At 37.9% G+C, this 24,879-nt stretch overlaps 2 protein-coding genes across 5 annotated transcripts in view; both read left to right on the top strand.

Moving 5' to 3' along the window:
- LOC107684085 (putative sodium-coupled neutral amino acid transporter 10) overlaps positions 1-15,680 on the top strand; it is a 28,010-nt gene extending 12,330 nt beyond the window's left edge. For 2 of the 4 annotated variants that reach the window (XM_016480252.1, XM_016480253.1), the window contains exons 9-18: positions 2,257-2,439; positions 3,546-3,657; positions 5,186-5,292; positions 7,515-7,677; positions 9,635-9,808; positions 9,900-10,358; positions 10,583-10,681; positions 11,658-11,678; positions 12,378-12,646; positions 12,822-15,680. In XM_016480252.1, coding sequence (XP_016335738.1) covers positions 2,257-2,439; positions 3,546-3,657; positions 5,186-5,292; positions 7,515-7,677; positions 9,635-9,808; positions 9,900-10,358; positions 10,583-10,681; positions 11,658-11,678; positions 12,378-12,646; positions 12,822-13,904 — 2,670 coding nt within the window. In that variant the 3' untranslated portion in view covers positions 13,905-15,680. The remainder of the gene's footprint in view (positions 1-2,256; positions 2,440-3,545; positions 3,658-5,185; positions 5,293-7,514; positions 7,678-9,634; positions 9,809-9,899; positions 10,359-10,582; positions 10,682-11,657; positions 11,679-12,377; positions 12,647-12,821) is intronic. The other 2 variants (XM_016480254.1, XM_016480256.1) reach the window with 2 other exon arrangements.
- Positions 15,681-19,325: 3,645 nt separating this feature from the next.
- Positions 19,326-23,221, top strand: LOC107684135 (AP-4 complex accessory subunit tepsin-like; the record flags this gene model as incomplete). The annotated part of the gene is made up of 8 exons (XM_016480347.1): positions 19,326-19,337; positions 19,455-19,523; positions 19,647-19,833; positions 19,914-20,100; positions 21,127-21,240; positions 21,387-21,465; positions 21,597-21,731; positions 22,023-23,221. Coding segments are annotated over 8 exons (1,284 nt in total), but the record flags the coding sequence as incomplete, so codon positions are not given.
- Between the last annotated feature and the right edge of the window lie 1,658 nt (positions 23,222-24,879).

The following is a 24,879-nucleotide window of genomic DNA, read 5'->3' on the forward strand; positions in this document are numbered from 1 at the left end:
TATATAAATTTATATATATAGAAACTGTAGTGAGTAGAAAAACGTATAACACTTGTAGCTGCTCTGTCCTTATTGACTCCTGGGAGCATGTGCCTCATACACGGTAAAAAAATGAGGATTCAAGGATGGTAGAGTTGTTGTCTGCTCACGTTCTTACTCTTAGATCCATATCCGGCCCCACAGGTGATTGCCCTTCCCCTGTTGTGGGTGGTGGGTGCACACTGATACCCTGGAATGTCCTCCCGGTTCTCTTTCGGAGCTCAGAGGAACAGAGAGAACTCAGATGATGGGGTCAGACTGACTGGCATGTTTTTCTGTGACCCACGTGCACCGACACGCTCCATCAACATCAAATGCTGTTTCTCTTTTATTCCTTCATAAATATTTTCAGGGCCACTTTGTGTGGAATGTGATTTAAGACATTGTCAGAATGTTTCTGCTCCCCATTCTCTTCTCTGAAAGCTGGAGTATAAACGTTACCTTGAGAGATAATATTGCTCGTGATTTTATTTTTTTTTGGAGTGTTCTTTGTGTTCTACTTTTATATTTAATCATCTTTTTGCTTTTTTCTCTTTGAACAAAAGCTGAATTGAATCAGGGGAGGATTTGTAGAATAGAATAGAGAGGGAGGTTTGTGGTGGGCTCAAGGACTTCTGTCTGGTGTTGCTATTGAAGGGAACCTTTTCCTCTGTGGATGGATCAAGGCCAGCAAGGTCGGAGAGGGAAGGCACTGCTTTGTTTCTCTGTAGAGAGGGCCTTCAGGGGGCCGACAGACTTTAAAGACCTTTGAAAAGCAGCTTGCTATTTTTCATCACATAAAAACAATATCATTGCACAGTCAGGAGGTGTTGAGAGCTCATCAAAGAGACAAGGAAAGAGACATGGATTTCTGTTGGACTGCTTCTGTACAATGCCATAAGTAGTATTAGGGCTGTCAGCTGTAATGGCTGAAACTAAATTAAATTTTTTTTTACTTATTACCAAAATTCGAATTATATTCGAATTTAAAATGCATAATTTCAGTTAGGGTGAAGAAAAGCTTTTAGCTTCTCTCCTGAGGCCACAAGAGGGCGCATCGAGCAAAATATTACTAATGCACGTTTATTCAAAGCATAAGATGACATGACTATCTGTGAAAAAAAGTGCATAATGTTTAAAATAATGTTTATAAACCAATTATAATTAAGTTGCTTAAACAACTATAAGCAAAACAGCATCATGTATGTATGCATAGTTTAATACAAAGGGCAGAAAGCCAATCACACAGAGTACATTTTTCATTTAAGAACACGAGTTGCAGTGGGATGGGGAAAAAACCCGCCATAAAGTCTCGAGATATGTTTTTTCAAAGTTGTACTTGCATTAATTTTACATGGCTTTCTAAACATGTGGCTCTTTTGTGCGAGATGCGAGTGCAACGGTGATAGATATCCCTCTAGAAAATGCGTGAAATATGCGTTCTGTGTGAACGGCTTAGTTTCAGTTTTGACGTAAACAAGATCTTCTCCGCATTGATGTTCTCTTCCGCAATATTTGTAATTAACAACGCAGCAGCGCCGCATCTAGTGGCTTCAATTGGATAGGCTAACAAAAACATAAAATGGAATGACACTTACATGTCATCTCATCTCGTGCGCCACTGATAAGGCTGCCTACTTAACGCACAACTAAAATTCAAGTGCAACATTTTTGCATTCGAATGTGGATTTTTATTTTAAATTCGACGAATATTCGAAATTCGAAAAAAACATTTTGACAGCCCTAAGTAGTATTAGTCCTGATCGTTTCAAGCTGGATCAAGTGACCCTGTATGAAATTATATTTGTTTGCTCAGACGTACCACATACTGAAGTGGAAAGTCAATGTAGAAGATTGTTTTCCCTTGTTTGCATCCAAACAAACATTACTTTAGATCTGAGTTGTGATCCAACTTTTTGAATCAAAAAACTGCATTGAATATCTTTAAACAGGGACTGTGCTGAAATGCAAAAAATGTTTTGATGATTTTTAATTTAACATAAAAATTTCTTAAAACAACATTTGTGCTCAGAAAAGAATAAAGCAATACTATAACATAACTTCATGATCCAATCAAATCCTGTTGAATAAAACCAAGTCTTGCCTTACATTATTTCTTACCTGATATTTAGGTTTTAATTGAAAATGAATGCTGTTTGCTTTTGTCTTGAGTATTATGCAGATTTGTCCTTCATAAGACTCAAACGCTTAACTATGCTTTGTACTGTATTCCTCCAGGTGGGGTTCTTCGGTTATGTGAGCTTCACAGATAACATTGCTGGGAACGTACTGATGAACTTTCCATCAAACCTGGTAACGGAAATGATCCGTGTTGGCTTCATGATGTCTGTGGCTGTGGGCTTTCCCATGATGATCCTGCCCTGCAGACAGGCTATCAACACCATGCTATTCGAGCAGCAGGTAACCAACCGTTTTACAAAGACAGGTTTTTAAACTTTTTATGCCATGGACCCCCAAATATGAAGTTTCCCTTGCGACCGAGCCCCTTTCTAAAATGTATAGATAGCAATATATGTTTGTATATAAAAATATATTTATACTGTAATATATAATATTATAAACATGTCAAATATTATATTATAACAATATTATTATTAATTATTTTTATTATTTTATATTTTTACATTTTTCTACCCCATTTTTCTCACTAAACTGCATTTACCATTTACGTTTGAGATCCTGAATGAGATCCTGAGTGTAGACAAGGATTTACCTATAATAAAGTAGAATTGAGACTGTCAAAAGTCCCTGTGATGTGTATTGTGACTGGTTGGAACTGGTTGTACACATCCCCGTTTGTCCACCAATTTAACCCACAAAATATACCCATTTTTTAAACATCCCATAATTCTTGGCCCATGTTTAAAATCATTTACTTGGCACCATCTGGACATTGTCTGGACAAACTCAGGTGTCTCCTTCTTCCTGATGCACATAAACTGCACCAGCTGCAGAAGTATTTTGCTAAATTTAATGGACTCAATAAAGACTTCATTGAGCCTAACATATTTACACAGGGCTGATGTCAGACCCCAAGTCTGGTCTCAGTCAGCATGCATTTGCCTGCTCTGTCCCTCAGTATAGATCCCTTGAGTTCCAAAGTCTCCTTCCACCGCTCAGACACCCGTGATCCAGCCTCCATGGCCAGCAGACTGCTGGGGCACTGAGAGATTCAGGAGGAAATAAAAAGGGCTGGATTGATGACAAAAGGTCCAAATCTCCTCCATAAACCAGCCAAGACATTGGCTCGCTGTCTCACCACCGCTGCCACGCTGAATCAGCTCAAATCACGGCTAGATTCGCGGTCGGGCGAAGGGTTTTATGCTGTCGTTAAATCTGGCATTTTGACAACAGAGCGGAGGGGGTTTATGAAGCTTACATGCCAAACCCAATATCCTTACATGCATTTCACTTGTTCAGCTATAACAGAGGCTTGGAGAGCAACATGTGTGCCTGGAATCTAGAAACAGGTTTGTGAAAGTACTCTGTTTGTCTCTGTTTTTCAGCAAAAGGATGGCACCTTCGCTGCAGGTGGGTATATGCCACCCCTTCGCTTCAAAAGCATCACTCTTTGCATCGTTTTTGGCACCATGTTGGGCGGCATCCTCATTCCTAATGGTAAGTCTGTTTGTGTGCCCACATATGTTTTACTCTCCCTAATACCCCTATGACGTCATACCCCACTTCATCTCCCCTTTTAAAATATCTCTCCGTCAATCACTCCTTATCCTTCCTCTCTATACTGTCCATTCATTATCAGTGGAACAGGATAATAAAGGTGTGTTTTAGGCAATGGTGGGGTGGGCCATGTTTTATTCATTCTTCATGGAGATTGGCTGTCACTGGCTTGGGCTCCATTTGGCTCAGTGGGCCCAATTAGAGTAATAGAGAAGGGAAGGTGAGACTCGCAGAGACGATTGAATGGGGTAAAGGCGTAGCTCTGTCCTCCATGATGGCTCTGCTGGCCACCGGCGTGTCCTCACGGCCACAAATCCAACCATAGGGAAGCAGACACTGCAGGGCATAAATTTGAGTAAAACAATATGGCTGCTCTCAGGATGAAAAACACCCCCTGGGCCCACTGCCCAGCCTTGCAACACAAGGGCAGCGTGGAGGAAGGATGGTAGGAGGCAGATAGAAGGATGAGGGGGGAGCGTGTGATAGAGCGGTCTGGGGAGAAAGACTGATGGAGGATGGATGTGGTGATTCAGGAGATGAGATGGTGTAGATTGCCTGTGCCATTTTTTCCGGTTTAAACTGCCTCCTCATGCTGGGTCTGAATATAGTGCAGGTTGGAATAGATTTGCACACTTACTTACTGTTTTATTTTGGTTTATATCTTAGAGCAAATAGCCACCTAAGGTTGCAGTGTTACAGTGATTTTTAAAACTGTTAAAATGGTGTTATATGACTTACAGAGTGTCAAGGTAAGTTTAAATATAGGCCTAGTAAAAACAAATCAGATAATATTACCTGTTCATGTTATCAAGTTAGCTCAGGCTTGGGTTTAATAGGAAATGTTTCTTGAGCACCAAATCAGCATATCAGAATGATTTCTGAAGGATCATGTGACACTGAAGACTGGGGTAATGGCTGCTAGAAATTCAGCTTTGCCATGTAATTTATCAAGAATAAATTACATTTTAAAATATATTAAGATTTAAATTGTAAAAACATCTCACAAGATTACAGTTTTACTGTATGATCAAATAAATGCAGCCTACGTGAGCATTAAAGACTTTATTTTTTCAAAAACATTTTTAAAAATCAGACCTCAGTTTTTTTTTTAATTTAGTTTTTAAAAACTACTTTTTATCTTGAAAAATATTCTTCAAACTTTATTTGGATAAAATGATTAACATTTACACTCACATGTATTCAATAACAAGGAAGAGGTTATTTGTTTTTGCTTAATTACATCACCAGACATTTTACAAGTCATTTGGAACTTTTAAGTTTAGAGAGAGTATTATGACCAATGATTGCAAGTAGAAATTTGCTAGCATTAATCGGCAGTGAATGATTATAAATCTTAATTGCATAATTCTGACACCAGTCTATTCTTCCAAGTAATATAGTTCATTAGCCTTACCTTTGTTTTGGTTTTGTACCATAGCAAATAAATATGTTTGTGTGTGTGCCATAGTGGAGACCATCCTGGGTCTGACTGGAGCCACCATGGGCAGTCTGATCTGCTTCATCTGCCCAGCTCTCATCTACAAGAAGATCTTGAAGAATGCCTGGACTGCACAGGTACAGCACACCTGGCTGACGGTCAATGTTTTACTCACCTACATACATACATACATATACAGTATATATATATATATATATATATATATATATATATATATATATATAGAGTGATTTTAGCAAATGGCTGCAATATAACAAAGAGTGAAAAATTGAAGGGGGTCTGAATACTTTCCGTACCCACTGTATATAAAATATGCATACATTTTTGTCTCATTTGTTTGATTGGGTTCTCTTTGTCTACTTTCAGGACTTGTGAGAAAATCTGATTATGCTTTGGGTCATATTTATGCAGAAATATAGAAAATTGTAAAGGGTTCTCAAACTTTATATATATATATATATATATATATAAAACACTTATTTTAATAATATTATTGTAATAATATTTCACAATATTTTTTTTATTTATTTATTTATTTTACAGTTTTTCAAATAAATGCAGCCTTGGTGAGCATAAGAGATTTTGTCAGAAACAAATCTTACTGACCCCAACGTTTTGAATGGAAGTGTAGTTCTTTAAAACAAAAAGGGCAAAGAATCTAAAGAGAGTACATAAATTTTGTCTGTTTCTGATGTGATCTGAAAGAAGAAGAATGCACTGGAATTGTGTGTCAGGGAGAAAAGGCAGCTGATCCTCTCTCTTTGTAATGGAGTTTGTCATTAATTTTGATATCCTGCGAGTGCATTGACTTGCTGTGTGGAATCATTCCCACAGTGTGTGTGCTGGCACTGTGCCTCGGGCTGTGCCCCCTCCGTCTCCTGCCCAAATTACAGATGCCTTTACTCTTTCACAACAGAGTGAAAGCAACTGAGGTCTCATCTTAGGTGATGTGTAACCACAATGCTGATGTCATCCTCATCACTTTTATGTTGTGTGGTTTGCGAGCAGCCAACATACTGATGTTCATTGTTCTTTAGTGCCAACTATGCCACACTTCCATGCCTATGAGTCTGCCCACAGGGTTACTTCCCAAACACTGGAGTCCACCCAAATGGGTGGCGTTCCTGATATTGGGGCAAGGACCATTCCAAAAGAGCTTCTTGTCATTATGAGCACAGCAGATGTTTGTGTTGGCATGAGCGGATGATGCCACTCTGCCATGTCTCATGCCAAGCAGCCTGACATGTCCAGGTCCACCACTGTACAAAGAATAACCTCAGATCAGGGGCAGAGGAACTGGGAGGGGCATACTTTAATAGATTTCATCAGCGTTAGGGGCACCATTAATGTGACTGTAGGACATTATTGTAGATTTGATGCCAGCGACACCCTTGCCAGCTTTGTGTATTGAATTTTAAACTAAAATTAAATTTTACTAAAATTAAATGTGCACTGATTTTATAGGAATTTAAACAGTTCTATGAGGGGATGGGGGAAATTGATTCTATCGTTTATTGATTTGAATCAAATCACAGATTTGTTTTTCAAACAAAAAGGTGAAAGTCAACTGTGAGAGTAGTGTAACACTGGGGCAGTTTAGAGAGCGCACACTTCACTGCATGAGCAGTGGAGTATCTGTGAGCAAAGGAGGAGGAAAAACATATACATCCTTCCCCATTTTCAGTTAGCGCAAGCATTTTCCTTTTTTTAATTTTTTTTATGTATTTAAAAATATATATTTTTTATCATTTTTATTACTTATATTTTATTTACCAGCTTAAACTTTATTTTAGTAGTAGGACAGTTTTTTTTTTTTTGTTCCGAGTAGTTTTACCGTTTGTCTCAGGGCTACAGTCAGCTTGAATGGCATTTGTGTCATAATACTGAGTTGAATAAACTGGGAAGAAAAAGAACATAAATTTCATGGTTTACATTTGATTCAGTGTTTTTTTTTCTTTTTCTTCAAAACATATTACACTGTTTATCACAGTAAAATAAAATAAAATCTATGCATATATCAAATCGAAATTGGATTTAATATGGACAGTTCTGACCCCAAGAATTTAAATGTGTGATTTCAAACAATTACCACCTCTAGTTTTAATAAACGTCATAAAAACGTAAAATTATCTGTTTATATATGTAATATTTAACAGATATTTATATATTTAACTTGCTGACATTGTGATAATTTCCAGCATTTTTTTCTCATGCGCATGAGACTTTTGTTTTTGTTCATTATAATCTACGGAGTTACACCACCTTGAAGTTTTTTTTGGTTAGAGGACCACTAACTTTCTTTTCTCTTTTAATTTCTCCCTTCATTTCTTTTTTAAAGCTGGTTCTGTGGGTTGGTCTCGGCATCCTGCTCATCAGTACCTTCACCACGCTGTCCATTTCCTCCAACGAGCCACAGAAATTAAACCCCCCTCTGGATGTCCCTGCAAAAACTGAGAACAAGCCTCCCATCCTCATTGCCCCTGAGATGCCTGAAGTACAAGGTACATCTATGCTTTATATTTATGAAGAGAAAGTTATCAGTTGACATGACACAGAATAGAAAAGGAAGTTCTGAAAGGGACAAGGTGAAATTAATGAGAAAATGAGAAAGAACAGTGAAGGAGCACAAATGATGAGCTCCAGTAGCAGGCCTCTCTTTGAATCAGTGACCTGAATGACGCCCTTCAAACCTGAGCACTCGCTGTCCCAGAGCAGCAGTGAAACGGCCGGTGGCATTTTCCCGTTATGGCTCCGTTCATGGGAGGGGAGATGGAAGGGTGTCCAAATCTGGGAGAAGGCAGAAACGACAGTGTTCCCTCCAACACGGGCCGATACAGGACAGAGGCTCATAAAAAATGCAGATAGCAGGAGCGTCCCAACAACTTTATCCACCATTACCTCTCCTTTTCTGTTCTGCAACTCCTCCTTCCTCTCCTTCTCACTCCCTCCTGCTGACTGACACTGGCATTTATCATTGAGCGGACTCCCACTTCCACACCTGTTTCCTGTTTACGGCGTGCTGGTGAGGGCAGCTGTGTGAAAACGTAGGGCTCTGTGAGCAAGTGAGTGGAACACGGGGCCCGCGGGCATGTAGAGGTATATGAGTACGCACATGCACACTTTGCTTTTCAGGATTGTAGGGGAAGTGCACCCAACCCCCTTTACTGTACACTCTTTCTTTCTTTTCAACCCCGTTTCTTTCTTGCTCTCATAGATAATGTTTATCAAAACTGCTATCCTTTCTCATTTGCAATGTGTAACTTCTTTCTGCGTATGCATAAATGCTGTCGTACAGTAGATTATCTGTTATGGTAGTACACTACAGGCTCAGGTTAAAGGAAGGTGTGGACATTGCAAATATTCAAAGGCTGTTTTGCACAGGACGAGTGGCAAGGTTATATGGAAAGTACTGAGCATCCATCAATAGCCTTATTAGAAACCTCTTCTACGGTGCAACGCCTATCCTGTTGGTCTTTCATACTCTGCTGCCCTCTACTGGTGTTTGCGGGACACTCTCAATGGGATTTTTAGGACTGCGCTGCAGCAGAAAAGACATGCACACATGGCTTGGATTGAAATCAGAGATGAGCAGTATTTCAATTAAATGTATTTAAAATACATATTTAATTACGTTAGTATTGTAATATAGTATAGTATATAGTATGTAATTTGTAATTAAATATGTTCAGAGACAGTATTTTTATTTTAAATACTTAATCAAGTAGGTAATTTCATTCTCAGATAGCCTAATTCTTTCTTCACTTGTGTTAATAGTACTGCCAACTATAGCTAATATTTATATATAAAGATATATTTATATATACTATAGCTAACTATTAAAATTGACAAGTTGGACTGTATAGCAAAAATTAAAAAATGCTGCCAAATGTCACATTTTCTATTATTCTAAAATGTTAAAAAAGTGTCCAAACTTTGAACTGGTAGTTTAGAGACACCACCCAACTAGCTGCGGTGATCCTTTCTGGTATGAAATGCTTACTTTTAACAGTCCAGTCATTTTCTAATGGAAAAAAAAATCAAGTTCTGCCTTCCATTTTTTTCTTGTTTCTCTCAAAAATATCAGATTATAAAACTAAAATAGCTTGTATATGCCGTTTCATGTTGATTTTAAATTTTATCTTTACACTGCCATAATGAAGACCTGTGCAGTGTTGATTCTGGTTTGTTTGTACCCAAAGTAGGGTCTTCATCAAAGTAACTTGAGTTACACTGCAAATTACATTTGACAAGCCTCAGGCAAAAACGAATTAAAGAACAAAAAATGAAACTTTGAGACTGCCATTAAAGAGCCACATGAAGCCTGAGAGCCATTGGTTGAGAACCATATGTGTGGGATAAATTTGAAATTTTTTTCACCCCACACAGAAACTTGACATTATTATTTTATTTATTTATTTTGTATATTGTGACTGACAAGTCTAATCTGTGTGTTTTTAGTGCAAGAGAATAAACTGGAACCTGATCCAGGAGAGAAGCCAGATAGGCGACCAATTGAGGTTGAACAGCCAGCAGAGAAGGCAGCAGCAGAGGCCCCTCAGATTAAAGTACCTGTGGAAGTGGCTGAGCAAAACAATAAGGATGAAAAGGTTCAGCTGGTCCGCCCTGAAGCAGGTAATGCGTTAATTTAGCTGTGTAATTTGGACGGTTTTGTGACGTATGAGAGCATGTGAGCAGTTACAGAGATCTGGCTTCTCTTCTACAGGTGTTGCAGTCCCAGAAGGGGAAGCCCATCGCCATGAGCCACCCAACCCTCATGACAGAGTTCAGATAGATGAGATCAAAAACCAGGAGGAACTGGAGGACGAAAATAAACAACCTATAGTTGTGGAGGAAGAAAAGAAACTGCCTGCTGGCGAGGAGGAGGAGCTTCTTGCTGAGCAGGGGGCGGGGCAAGCACAAGAGGTGGAAGCTGTAAAAGAGGAGGAGTTAAAAGGAAAAGAAGATGCAGTGAAAAGGGCTGTCGATCAGGACCAGCTTGCAGGTAATGAAGTGTTGGATAAGGCAAAAAATCCAGAGGATCTGAAGAAGGTTGAGCCCTTGGTGGTCCATAAAGAACCAGAAAACCTGCCTGAAGTGAAGGAACAGCATGATGAGAATGAAGCGCCCCGAGAGAAGAAGCCAGAGGAGATGGACAAAGCCCCTGAACCCCAGGATGAGAAATGTGAGTGAACACATAAGCATCTGCTTAGCAACGCTCTGGCGACCACTCAGATCTTAAGAAAATGTAAACATCTAGTTTCTGTTTATCGTACATGACTGATAAACTCTAAGTAGCTTGTAAACATCGTCTTTGACCTTTTGTTTTTATTAATATTCTCTTGAAATGACATGGCACACCTTTTCCACTCTGTAATGATTTGTTCATTCAATGACTGCTTCCTGCAGTGAAGGAGAAGTTTCTTGTGCAGGAGCACAAGGAACAGAAGGTTCCAGATGAAAAGGACGAAGGGGTGGACAAGGATGGAGATGGGGACAAGATGGAAGGTGAGTGATTTATCCATCAGAACATTGACAGAACATTGCCCAGAATCTATAGGAAATGTGGTTTGATAGACTATATAAAGGTTGGTGGTTTGAAAAATAGCGTTTTCTGTTCAGTCATTCAGTCAGATGTTTGAGCTCACTGGTGCGATCTTTGCTTCTCTTGGCCTGGTTCTGTTCTACTTCATCACTCCTGGCTTGACCATTTTGAACTGGCTTTATTTTTATATTTCCAGTTTTCATTTAAATTTTTTAAGTTTGTTAAACTTTTCTATTCAGCGTTATTTTTGTTGCAGTTTTAAATCATCTTAAGCATTAATTAATTGCCAAGACAACATTGCTCATTTTAATTAATTTTTTTAATGTAATATTAATATTATATAACTTTATTTCAATTGCTGGAAATTATTTTTAATAGTTTTAGTTAACCATAACAACACTGGTAATAGGTAATCAAGCAATGCAATTCAATTCTTACACTAGAAAATATAGTCACTTATATGTAAAACCTACCTAGTGCTAAGTTTATTAGTTGGCCACTAGAGAGTAGCTTTATGAACCAATGTGCTGTCATAAACTTGTATTATATTTTTAATTTTAGCATGACTAGAACACAGTATTGACCAATTAGCATCAAGGACAGGTCTGTTTTGTAATGATAATACATATCCTATACTTTTTTAAACTTTTAGTACAAAGTCAAAAGTGTATTTTGCATTGTATAACTTGCGATTTTTTCCCCCAGATGCTCGTTTTACTTTCTCTCAGCAAATTGGCCAACATCTGAAATGTCACATTGCATTGCTGCACTCAGATATACTGCAAAAATGCACCAAATCTTAAATCTCTTGTCTCTTTCACGTGGCTTGTTTTTGATTAAGGCACTTTGCCCTTTTTGTACTGTCTTTTTCTCTTTTGTTTCTCGATTTCTTATCTTCCTCCGCCATTCTGTTGTGCCACGGACTCCTGCCTCCTACAGTGATTAAAAAGATTGTTGCAGGTACGAGATGATGTGTCTTGTCTGCTGTTCTCACTCCACTCTGTCTTCTTCGCTGTTATTTTTACCAGTCATTCTCTCTCACGCTTCAACCCTTATAGCTGTTAATAACCAATAGTCTGTTACCTGTGTTGATACATTGACCATTATTCTAGTTGTGTACTGTACAATAGCTCTGGAAACATAACTGAACAGCCATCTCATATTAATTGGGATCTCTAGTCTTTCTCTTGTTTGATGATGAAAGTGATTTCTTTGGTAGAATTCTATATTGATGTTGTTAGGGTATCATATTTACTAGCAACCACATAGCAATTCCCTACTAACTGCATAGAAACACTCCAGCAACCATCTAGCAACTGCTGAGCAATGCATTACAAATTACTCAGAGCAACATAGCAGTCTCCTAGCAAACACCTAGCGATGCCCTACTAACCGCATAGAAACATCCTAGAAACCACCTAAAATACTTATCAGTGTTAAATCTAGGAACTCAGAACAGTTCTGAACATAGCTTAACAAATAGTGGGAAAGTTATCAGGCCAACTACATCATGGTTGTAGGTTTTGTATGGGCAGGCACCACTAACATTTTCTTCAGACTGACAAGTATGTTTGACCACAGTTAATTACACTCTCATATGCATCCTACAATATATTCATAGTAACTTCTCTTTTTCCTTTCTGCTTGGCTGATCCTCAGAGGGTCAGTTGGACCATGCTGTGCTGCTCCAGGTAATTAAGGAGCAGCAGGAACAGCAGAAAAGGCTTCTGGACCAACAGGAAAAACTCCTGGCTGTAATTGAGGAGCAACACAAGGAGATCCACCAAATTAAGGAGGGAGAAGAAGAACCAAAGGCACTAGAACAGCAGAAAATACATGTGGACCATGAGGAAAAACACTTAGATGTGAATGAGGAGGTCCATCAAGTGAAAGAAGGAGAAGCTGAGCCAAAGGCAGCAGCAGGTGAGTCTGAAAGTCAGCAAACGGTAGACAACTTTTCTAGACGTAAAAGATGAAAGTTTTTCTGGTCATGTGGTGAAAAATAAAAAGAGAATGATTCAATTAACCTTTAGTGTTACCAGTGTTGGCGCTTCCTGCTGAAGTGATCTTGCATGCAGTGCAGTAATAAAATACATCATGTCTTTTGTAGGTGAGGTGGAGAACGTAGCTGCAGCTGTTGCAGGGCCTGAAGACCCAGAAGCAAAAGAGGCTCACGTCGCAGTTGGTCTTCCCGACAATGCCCTTGAATTGGTGCAAGATGCAGGTGTTAAAGTTCCCAAGGAGGAGGAGCTGAAGCTGAAAAACGAAGCAGGGCGCGATGGAGCACTACCTCCAGAGGTTGGTGCCCGAGGTGTTCCTCTGCGTCCTCGAGAACCAGAACTGCCCAAAATCAATCCTGACGCTCTTGCAGAAGAGGAGGAGAGAGTGAGGCAGAAATTGGCCCAACTGGAGGCAGAGAAGGAGAGAATAGAGAAAGAAAAGTTGGAGAAGGAAAGGATTGAGAAGGAGGTGCAGGCCCGTGTCGAGAAGGAGCGGAAGGAACGAGAAAGACGAGAGGAACTGGCACGTGAGCAGGAGCTAGAACGTGTGCGGCAGCAAAAGGAACAGCTAGAGAAGGAAAGGCTTGAAGCGGAAAGATCGAAACTTGAAAGAGAGAAGATGGATAAAGAGATCATGGAGCGTGATGAGGAGAAAAGATTGTTGGAGCAGAAGGAGCGGCTAGACCAGCTGCAGCAGGTCATCGATGCGCGACATGTGCAGCAGGGCAAGGGAAGTCTCGAGGATGAGAGTTTGAAACGGGAACGAGAGAAGACTGATAAAGAGATCATGGAGCGTGCAGAGAAAGAGAAAAGGATACTCAAGCAGAAAGTACAACTAGAAAAACTACAGCAGGTCATTGATGTAAAGAAGGATGATAATGCACCCAAAGCAGAAGTCCTGCAAATGCCTAAGCAAAAAGGAGGCAGGGACTTGAAGGAGAATATAATTCCACCAGAAGAGGAGAAGAAAGGGGAAAAGAGGAGCAGAGAGGATGGAGGGGTGGACCTTAAGAGGAGACGCAGAGCTGTGGACCCTGAGGGCGGAGGAGACGCTGACTTGGATCTTCTGCGGGACACAGGAGGTTTAGACTTACACGCTGACCTAAAGGGGCAGCTCCTGGCGGGATCTCTGGTTCACACACGCCAGCTTAAACAGATGTTTCAGAGGCAGGAGAGTGAAGACTAGAGTAGGTTGTTCCAGAATTACAACCTCTGGAACCCAGTGAACCTCTCAGTGGACCTCTCAAATGGATGTGCAGAAATGCTCACTCAAAAACTTAAGTGATTTGGCAGTGAGACGAATCTCTTTACTCGTTTGAATAGTTGATGCTTTTATCTAAGACTTCTAACATTCCTTTTGGGTTCATGATGACAGTGAGCACTTTGATTTGATCCTTTAGTTGTCCGCCAGGAACACTGAATCCATAGTCCCTTATGAGCTTCCATTATTGTTTTGTGTGAGATTTTGCTGAATCTGGTGCAATAAAAGGAATGTCTGGTGTAATAAACTGAGCAGGCATCACATTAAAAACGGACCTTGATGGGCACACGGGGCATTTCAGAATATTGTGTTTTGGTCCGTCGCATAGGAAAACGGCACAAGTGTTCCCCCTTGTGGCTGCTATGGTAAATTGTATGGCAAGTTCTAAAATATAATGTCATTATTGCATACTTCCTTATTGAAGTTTTATCTTCTGTGAATGAAAATAGAAGCCAAATTAATATGAGATGCGGTTTTAAAAAATGCAGCTTTTATCTTCTTCTAGGAGCTTTATTTTATTCTCTAGGAACTATTGGACCATTTACTGCACCGTAGTTTTTTCAGTCTTCTATTTCGTATAATGAAAATGGAGTGTTAATGTTACCTTGGCCAACATGTTCAATGGTCCGTCTGGTTGCTAGAATAGTGACATGTTCTTATCTGAAACTACGGTCACTCTACGTTAAGATATCTTTGTTGTTTTTTTCAGTGTACTGGTGGAATACTAAGTGCTATTGAAAAGTCTTGGGAATCCAGGCTGAGACTTCTTTAATGGTTTTCAGAAAAAGCCTGATGAAATCATATTTTCTTTCTCATTTGTCCAAAGTCCTTTATTAATTTTTTGGTTTTTGTTTTTGCAATTGTAGTTTGACTTTCGAAGGAGTGTGTGTGCGTGCGTGCGTGCGTGTGCGTCTTCAGGATCAGATTTTCCTTCCATATAGTTAACTGTTATAACTAGTAGTTAGTCAGACCAGCTATAAGTGAATGAAATATTTGAATAATTTATGTTTAGATTTTTTTTCTTCTGGTTGTTTCAATGTGTTTAAATTGTCTGTGACTCTGTTTTATGACGTTGTTAAAGTACTCAACTCTCATCTTTTGTGGTTGATCTGAAATTGGACCTTACATGTATTCCAGATTTAGTGTTGAACATAACATGACTATTTCCCAAAGTCAGTTCCTTGTTTTCACTGTGCAATGGGTTTCTTTTCAGGGTTGCATTGCTTTTCTCTTGAACATTCCATATTTTTGCCTATGAAGATATGATTCTGGTCAGTGCCTTATGGGGTTTCTGTAGTGATGTGTATGTGAAGTCTGTTACACCCACACTGTGTGTGGATTGCAACTTTTTGTCCCCTATCTGCAGTTTCTATACCTTGCTGGTTAAACTTGTCAGTGACTGTATTCTCTTGATGAATTTCCTGAGCTCGCTTTTGGGGATCTTTTTCCTATTTCAAAAGAACATAAATATATAGAGATATGGTCATATGAGTTTCATGGAATGCTGTCTGTCTTGCTTGTCAGTAACACTGCTCATTCATCCATATACAGGTGTTTAGTTACCAGATGTGTAGATCTCTTTAAAAAAAAAAAAAAAAAAAAAGCTTGAGTTACATGTTAGCAGATTTCAGAGGTTGATGACTCTTTGACCCAAACCATTTTATTTTGTTCTTTAATTGGGATAAATTAATAAATTATGTAACAGCAGCTCTTTGTGTTGCTTGCATCATATTTCTCCTGTTCATCTTTTAACAAGTTTACAAATTGTATGTCCATTACACTTCTTCTTCAAATTCAGGGTTTTAGGTAAAAAATTATAGTGATACATAAATGGTAAGAAATGTTTTTTAAGTTTTCACCTTTTTTTAGAAACATTTCAAGCTTTTTTTCAGTTCACTTAAATAATCCTGAACTATGACAAATTTTTGAAAGTACAAATATCCTATTTAGTCTCTCAATTAATATTAAGTCATAAATACAACATGTAAGATAACTACAGGTAATAGAAATGTTTAAAACATTTAAAAATCACTGCTTGGCCTGCCATCTATTGTACTGGTATAATAAAGACATCGAGGCACTGTTTGCTAATGTAATGCTCATTGTGCACAGAACTGATCGTCTGCATAAACCTTTTTAATGTCAAGACAAGTTCCCCTAAACCATTAGATTTTATAGCCAATTTGGACCAAACACAACCGTTTTCACAAGACCATTCTTTTTCAATTAACACCTTGTAGTGCACTGAAAAAGTGTGAATGAAGCCCATATGAAGGAAGGCCACAAACAATGATTGTGACTAAGCTGAAGCATAACCTGTAGCATGTCTTTTCTTATAGAAATACAGGTTATTGCTTTGCTGGAAATTTTTATACAACTGTTCTTCGTTCCTCTAATTGGCTGGCTGAATAGTTTGTTGATCCCCATTCATTAGTGGCTGCCTTTATGGCCCTTCTATCAATTAACATGTGGCTAACGAGGGTGCAGTTTGTGCAGGAAGGGTGTATTTAACAGTGGCACGGCTTTACATTCCATACGAGATGACTAAGAGCCCATAATCTTTTGTGGTGCCAGTGACATACACCCCACGGATACACATTAATCAGCTGGCCTTTCATGTTTCAGCCCGCTTTTGTTTGATTGGAAACAAAACCCCTAAAACCGCCATCCTAGATTTCAGGAGCAAGTCCAAATTTGGAGACTGACTGAAGCGCTGATCTGCAATCGCCATTCAAGGCTGTGATAATGACCACCCATCACGTAACACCTCATATCTCATTTCTCATTTTGCCGCTCCCTCATCAATTACACACTCCAAACATCAGAGAATGCCTGGTTATCATTAGTCTGTCTCTTTTATCCCAATTCTGATATATTGATATGTAGCAACAGCAAAGTAATGAAGCAGATGGTGATATAATTCAGTCCAAACTGCCTCTATATATCCTCCTGAGACCCAGCTATGGAGTTTTTGCCTCTGTAGTGGACATTATATTTTAGTGAATTTTAACATTTTCATACATGTCCACTGTAGAGGACACCAGGACTAAAAGCATGTTTATTATACATTTTGGGAGACAAAATAATTGAATAGGAAAACAAATTATATATCAATATTCTTATGAAATATTAGATATTATTATGAAAATCTGGCCAATTACTACTCCCATTATTACACTTCTTTTTTCAACATGCTGTCCCAACAGCACTTTAATATGCAAATTAGATACAGTGTATAGATAACATTGTGCTTAATGGGAAAACCAGTTTATGGAATTTTTACACATATTTCATGAAGCAAAATGGTATATCAAATCATTTTGTTATATATTTTATAACATAGTTGAGAACCATCCTTAAAGTTAGTTATAAAAAAATCCTGAAATCTAAAAACTGATTGGTGATTTAAAAAGAAATCCCATTGTTTTTGCCTTTTCATGTCTACTCTTGTCATTTTATTTTAGAGTCCTGGTGTCCTCTACTGTCCTCTACAGAGGACATAGCATAACTTATGAATAAAATACAATTTTTCAAAAATGTTATTTTACCATTTTTTTCTTATGCTCTAAACAATGTAATGACATGAAAAAAATACTAAATTCACAACGCTTTTTATTTCTGGTTCTCAGGAGGGTATTATAATGTTATGTCTGAACAAAGGATAGAATTATGATTTTACTTTTTATTAAAAAGATATTTCATTGTGGTTTTCTGCACAAAACAATTATCCATTTGAAACACATTATTGTATATTTATGTATGTTTACAGAGAGAGAAAAATGACAAAAGATACTATAAAAAAAAAAAAAGACATAAAAGATATTTATCCCCAGAAATGTTTCACTGGATAATTATAATGATTTCCAACACTGTCAAGGTTAGCATGATATTTATTCATTATATTCTTCACTTTACTCCCTTTTTTGCCTGCAAATATAAAACAATTAGTTAAATATCTTTGCAAAAGATATTTATAAACAATATTAAATGTGTAATTTATCAATAATTAAACTATACAATTATTTATATAGTAAATACTTTTTTTTTTTTTAAAGTGATTTGCCGTGTCTCTAATGTTTGTGTGAATGGGATACTTCTTAAGAAATATTTAATAAAATAATCGCGAAAAACACTCACAGCTGATTGAAAGCAGATTTTCAGTACTTCAAATTCTTTGACACACATGTTTTTGGTCAGCTCCTGTTTGCCAGTGTTTGTGGAGGCGACACATTTTCCATAAGCAGCTGCCTAATAATATAATAATAGAAAAACAGACCGATGTACAAACAACAACAAACGGATAAATGCATAATATAATGCATCATATATATATATATATATATATATAAGACAATACTGAGGAAGGAATACTGGTTGACCGTGTACCTCTCCTGAACACTGAGCCAACAGCTCTGGGATGAGTCTCATTCTCGCTCTGCTGCGAGTCCAAACATTTGAACTAGACATAGTTACAAAAAAAAAAACTTCAAAATATACTACAATAATCCTTTTATTTAGCGGCAATCTGTTAATAATCCTACGTTCATTTATTTAAAAACCATGTGTCTCAGGTGCCAACACTTATGCGAGCAACATCAGATGACAAATCGCCCTGTCCCGGCTATCTCTTTGAGGAAATCGGCAGTATCCTTTTTTGCCATTACGTAAGAGAATAGGGCAGAATAATCAGTGGACCTTAACTGTCATGATATTTAAGAAATTTCCCATGAGTCAGTGGGCTGCTGCCAGTGTCTTCTTGAGTAATAATAATTAATAATAATTCATTACATTTATATAGCGTTTTTCTAAGTACTCAAAGCGCTTTACATGGTCAGGGGGTATCTCCTCAGAAAATAGTTATTTTAAATTATATTTCACAGCATTACTGTATTCACTTTATTTTTCATCAAATGTTGCCTTGGTAAGCATAACAGACTCCTTTAAACAAAAACTATAAAAACATGTCTTTCTTAGTGTACAGTGGCCCCCCGGACCCCATCCATGGAAATGGTCTCTTTCAGAAAGTCAGAAGCTCGGCTCAGGTAAAACTTTCTCTCTGTGCAGACAAATCAATATCATCGAACAATTAAACTGCAGTACAAGTCATTCCTATGACCAGTACCTTTTTTGCAGTCTTGTATGTCAACCTGTCAAGTCAAGGTTCTATTCATAAAAATATGCCAAATATAATTAATACAGGAAGCAGTCTGTTTTCTGTGTATAATTTCTAGTTATTTATTAATACCTGAATTGAGTCAGTGTTTGTTTCTATACAGGAGTTGGGTACCCTACTCTTTAATGATACCATGTCCCTAGATTCTGGACTGTCTCCACTCAAAACAGTGACACAATCTGTGGGTGAGTGAACCAGGATTTGTGTTTTTGAATGTCTCTATTTAGTTTGTTTTAATATAAGCTTAAAGTAGTAAAGTGTTATAGTATGTGTATGATGTATACCAAGATGTTTGTTTGCAGGAATGGGCTCAGAGTCACTCAGGTCTGGCATGCAGGGGTTCGGATACAGCCCAGGAAGGAAAGAGTCCAGTAAGACACAGACATTTAATATCATTCATCCTACTCCTGACCTAAACTAATTTTTACAACTGGAAGGTTGGTGCTCGTGTGTGTTCTGTCTTATTTCACGCAATGTTTGCCTCACTCGTTCAGGTGGAGGGACTCTTGGACAAGATTCAGAAAGCTGCCGAAGTGGTTGCCAGCGCTGTCCTTCCTCCGACAGAGCATCCTGGCATTTGTGTCCATGACAACCACTACCACGCTGTGGTGGCGCCCTCTGCTACTGTGGAGATGGCAGAGCCAGCATGTGCCTACAACATCCAATCTCACTGCCACAGAGGTGAGCCATGCACTGATTTTAAAAGCAGGTCAAGTGTATGTTAAGAATGTCAAAGAAATGACCATTTCTCCTCCTCTCAGCATCTCACAGGTGCCCAGGGCAGGCTGGAGGAGGCTGGGAGGAAACGGACAGTGGGCACAGCTCATCCCACAACTCATCCCAGGAGACTGCGGAAGCCAGCCGGACCTCATTGGGAGGAAGCAGTAAGTCGGGCGGCTCGGGCAGCCACTCCGGTGCGAGTCCGGAGAGCGGTGACCTATCAGAGCGGTAAGGGACAGACTGCTACAGGGCTGCACACATTGCTTTCTCAAGTGTTTGAGGTCATTAACGCCAGGTCATTGCATAGCTAAGGGGAAATGTAATTCTGGCGTCTTATTTCCAGTATTAAAACAACAGCATCCCATGTCATTTGTCATAATTGGCAACAAAATCACAAGAAATATAATATATAAGAAATAATGTTATTTTTTGCATTATATCATATTTTTAATATAAAGGAGGCTTATTTTTAGGACCATTAAATTAAGCAAAAACTCTCTTTATCATATTGAATTTTGAATGCTTTTTTTTTTAGCATTTCTCATTTTCAGTGACCCTCAGATTATCATTACTGTTAATCAGTAATTTATTAACGGTATTACAATAAAAAATATGATTTATACATTTTTTAAAAATAAATCAGCATACATTATGGGCAAATAATGGCAAATAAAATATATGGGCAAACAAATATTATTATGGTTATATGTGTAAGTATTTGGGTATTTTTTATGTTTTTGAAAGAAGTCTATTATGCTCACCAAGGCTGCATTTATTTGATCAAAATAACTGTTTTCTGTTTATTATATTTTCAAATGTAATTTATTCCTGTGATGGCAAAGCTGAATTGTCAGCAGTCTTTACTTCAGTATTAATTGTCACATGATCCTTCAGAAATCATTCTAATGTGCTTATTTGGTGTTCAAGAAACATTTATTATTGTTATCAATGTTGAAAATGGTTGTGCTGTTTAATATTTAAAACTGAGTATTCAAAAGAACAGTATTTATTTGAAATAGAATGTTTTGTAACAAAAATGTAATTACTGTCACTTTTGATCAATTTATTGTGTCCTTTTTGAATAAACATTAATTTCTTTAAACCCACAAATATTTTGTAATGAGAATGAGATTTTAATATAGGCTTAAATTTCACAAAACAAAATAATAATTATTATTCTTTTTAATTTGATTCTTTTTAGGTTGTGTGAGATTCACATTGTTATTTTGTGATATTTGTGTTCATTTTAATCAGTGTGGAAGCCATTCAGTTGGGGGACTGTGGTCAGGAGACGGCACTTATCAACAGACTGACTAGTGGTTCCAAAGTCTTCCTGTCCAGAGAGGAGAGCCAGCACTTCATCAAAGAGTAAATTATTCATTATGAGACATGTGCATGATTTTGGCATCAGTGTAGCCAAATACTGATGTACAGTACACTCTTGGGTTGTAATGTCAGTGCATGCAGTGTCATAGCTCAAATTGTTTACGTCTTGATCCTCTATTTTCTTTCAGATGCTCCACTCTCAACTGTGAGGTGGTCGTTGAACTTTTGTCTCGCAAACTCCAGGACCACACACAAATCGTCCAGATGGTAAAGTCTCCTATTCTGTTACACTTAGAAGTTATTTCAAATAAATACATCCTTAATTTTTGTATTTAACTTGTATGAGCAATTTATATTGATAACATACCGCATAACCAATTTGTATTTCCTTCCTCCAGAGGGCGTTGTGTGCTCTGGCCTGCCTGATTTCTTCAGATTTCCTGTCTCTAGACCATATTTCGAATATCATACATAAACACCTTGCACAACTTAGTGAAGGAACCGCAGGCCCTGTCGCCAACAAGGCAACCAAGGTAACAATTGCCCAACACAATTGCCAAAGTTTTTAAAAATAAAATTATTGGAATCTATCAAAATATAGATTATTGGGAGTACTGTATGTTGTACAGGAAAATACAATTTCAGTCTTTCTACTTTTAAATTTCACCTTTACTTCAATTCCATTTTGTGACTAATTGTGAAATTTACTAGCAATTTCTAAACAAACATTGCTAGCAAAAACTGTTTCTACACCAATTTTTTCCAGTGTAGTGGTATTATCTTTGTAATTATGTAGGACTAACAGATTATTTTTGTTTAATTAGCTCTTAAGGCAGTTTGAGGCCTTGCTTGGTTGTGTCACAAATTCCAAATGTGACCGTGCTGGATGTCCAACCTCTGCCAGCTCTTCGCTTTCAGATCAACCCTCTGAATCTATAACCGTCCCCTTTGTTCCGGGACAACTAGGAGACAACTTAACCTCTGTTATCCCATCAGAGGAGACCCCATCTACACATCACCTGCAGGGTAACAGCACTGCACCTGGGTCTCATATGAAAAGAAAACAAGAAGATGGAGAGTACAGGAAAACGGAAACCTCTAAAATCTCAGAACCACCCAGACTGTCACTCTTCAGTGGAATGGAGTTAGTCAACAGAAGCAAACCTGTATGTTTGGTCGAGCCTGTTCCTGTCAAGTCAGACGCCCAGATAAGTGTAGAAGCCACTACAGACACAGACTGTGCAATTGAGAAAAGCTGTGAGAGAACGGCAGGCTCACTCACATCTAGTGAGCAAGTGTCTGCCTTCTCCTTCCTCAATCTCTGACGCCAACATTCATTTACGGTTATTTGCCGATTTGGGGAAAAATAACTTCAGAATTACTAAAATCATGCATGTCTCAAGTTTATATGCTGACTACATGTATCCAGGAATATTCCAGTTGCTGTAAAGGAATTTTTGATCAGAAATTATTTTTCATGTAAATGTGGTCACAGTATTTATGTAGGTAACATCCACCTGCAATTGCAACTGCAACATACTCTTTACTCACTGTCTAAATGCTGCTAGTGGTTTACATTAAGTGTTCAGACTGGGAATAAGTCAAGTCTTGATCATTATCAATAATGGTACATCTCTTCAGATCATTCTGAATTCACTGAGATACATTTGAGAAACAACTCAGGGTGCTTTTCTGTTGTGGTGTTAAACACAAGTGTCACTGCAATGGTTGCTACTACTTGCACTACAATCTTTCCTCTTACTTAAAGCACTTATGTCTTCCTGTGTGTATTTATAAAATAAGAACAAACATTAACACCCATATTGAGTTTAATCCGAATACATCCTGCCAAAACTTATGTGCAACTATATAAAGAACTGTCTTGTGTGAAAGTGTTGCAGTATTTAAACTTGAAAGGCAGGTTTGAATAAGAAAATGGCCTCATGTCCATTCAGAGCCTGAAACAGAAAAAAAAATGAATACATATATTTAAAAAAAAAAAAAGCATTATTTTTATTTACATCAGCAGAACATTTAATAAAATAACAATGATTTCAAATATTGTATATATGCTAGCTATATATTATATACAGTCCTACATACAAAACAATGGTGACCGCAGGGACGATTTTCATCATCAGAAGCTAATGGTCTTTCACACAAAGCATATAGTGCCTGGGATGTACAGTATTGTGCACGGAGTAGTTTAAAGTACATCAGTATCTCGTACACAATTAGATCACCTGCTTGAAATGATGTAACTGTCCTCATACAATCTGTTTGGACTAAGCTTCAAAATTTTGTTGAGGATGTATGTCTAAAATTAACTGAACTATACTAAATTTAGGAGCACTACACCATGTGAAAAGAATCATGTATATTGGTCAAACACAGGCATAAATGGGTTGTATTGATATTTTATGGTAAAATATTTAGTATCTTGCAGTGACGTGATACTGTAGAGTGCTTAGTTAGGTGCAAGCTAATTTTAGGTCATTCCTGGTCTGCCCATAGAAGACGAGTCCTCGTATTACAGGGAGTGCAGTGACTGATCTAAACTAGTTTATTTCCAGCTCTGATTATTGCAAAATGAAACCAGGAAATTCTTGTGTGAATATCAGACATGGCTTTCAATTTGCAGTTACTGGATTTGCACAATGATTCATTGGTTTACACCTTTAAATTCATAGACAAAGAGTGCTTCATTATGTACATTAACAGACCTGAGTCCAGCATGCATTTTCAGAATAGTCTCTCTGATAATATGTGTTTTTTCTAAGGTAGAGTTAAAGAGAGACTATGTGATATAAAAATTCTAAGGATCTGGCACCAAGTTCCATTTTTAAAGTCTGAACCCTCATGGCACGCAGAGAGAAATCCTCTAGACCTGAGTTTTGGATATGCAAGCAATCATCAAGCCCCAAAAACTTCCTGAAAGAGTCTAAATTCCAGTCAGAACCAAACCGGAATCTTCTGTTCACACGTCAACAGCATTATTAATCGTCATGGAATGACTCCAAAGCAGGGCCGCATTATAATCGCATGGTTTCTAGACTTCAGCTCTTAAATACAGGAAATTATTTGATTTCTTTTCCTTTTCTAGACCAGACAAAGTGTGTCAGAATTGGCCAAATGCATGTCTCTGAATAAAACGTGACCCAGAACTGCAGTAGCACCATGTGTGACTGTCTAGTAAAGGGCAAAAGCTTACATAATCTTGCAGGAACTTGACAATTTTCAAGATATTTCTTTTATGTAGCACCTATGTGAAGTTCATGGTCAACACATCAAGTAGAGCCCCACATAAACACTATGAACATGAAAAAGTGCTATAAGAAAGAAGACAAATGCATTTAGAGGGCCTATATTTGTGCTAGGCCTTCAAATGGCCCATAATGCCACTCTTAAAAATAAAGGTGCTTCACGATGCCATAGAAGAACCTTTTTATCTAACAGGTTCCATAAAGAACCTTTAACACCTGAAGAACCTTTCTGTTTCACAAAAGGTTCTTTGTGGCGAAATAAGGTTCTTCAGATTACAAAAAGGTAAGAAAGAGATGGTTCTTTAAAGAACCTTTGACTGAATGGTTCTTTGTGGAACCAAAAATGGTTCTTCTATGGCATCACTTGAAGAACCTTTTGAAGCACCTTTATTTTTAAGAGTGTGGCCCTCTAAAAGGT

Source organism: Sinocyclocheilus anshuiensis, unplaced genomic scaffold (genome assembly GCF_001515605.1).
Source record: "Sinocyclocheilus anshuiensis isolate Anshui unplaced genomic scaffold, SAMN03320099.WGS_v1.1 scaffold553, whole genome shotgun sequence".
Classification (NCBI taxonomy): Eukaryota; Metazoa; Chordata; class Actinopteri; order Cypriniformes; family Cyprinidae; genus Sinocyclocheilus; species Sinocyclocheilus anshuiensis.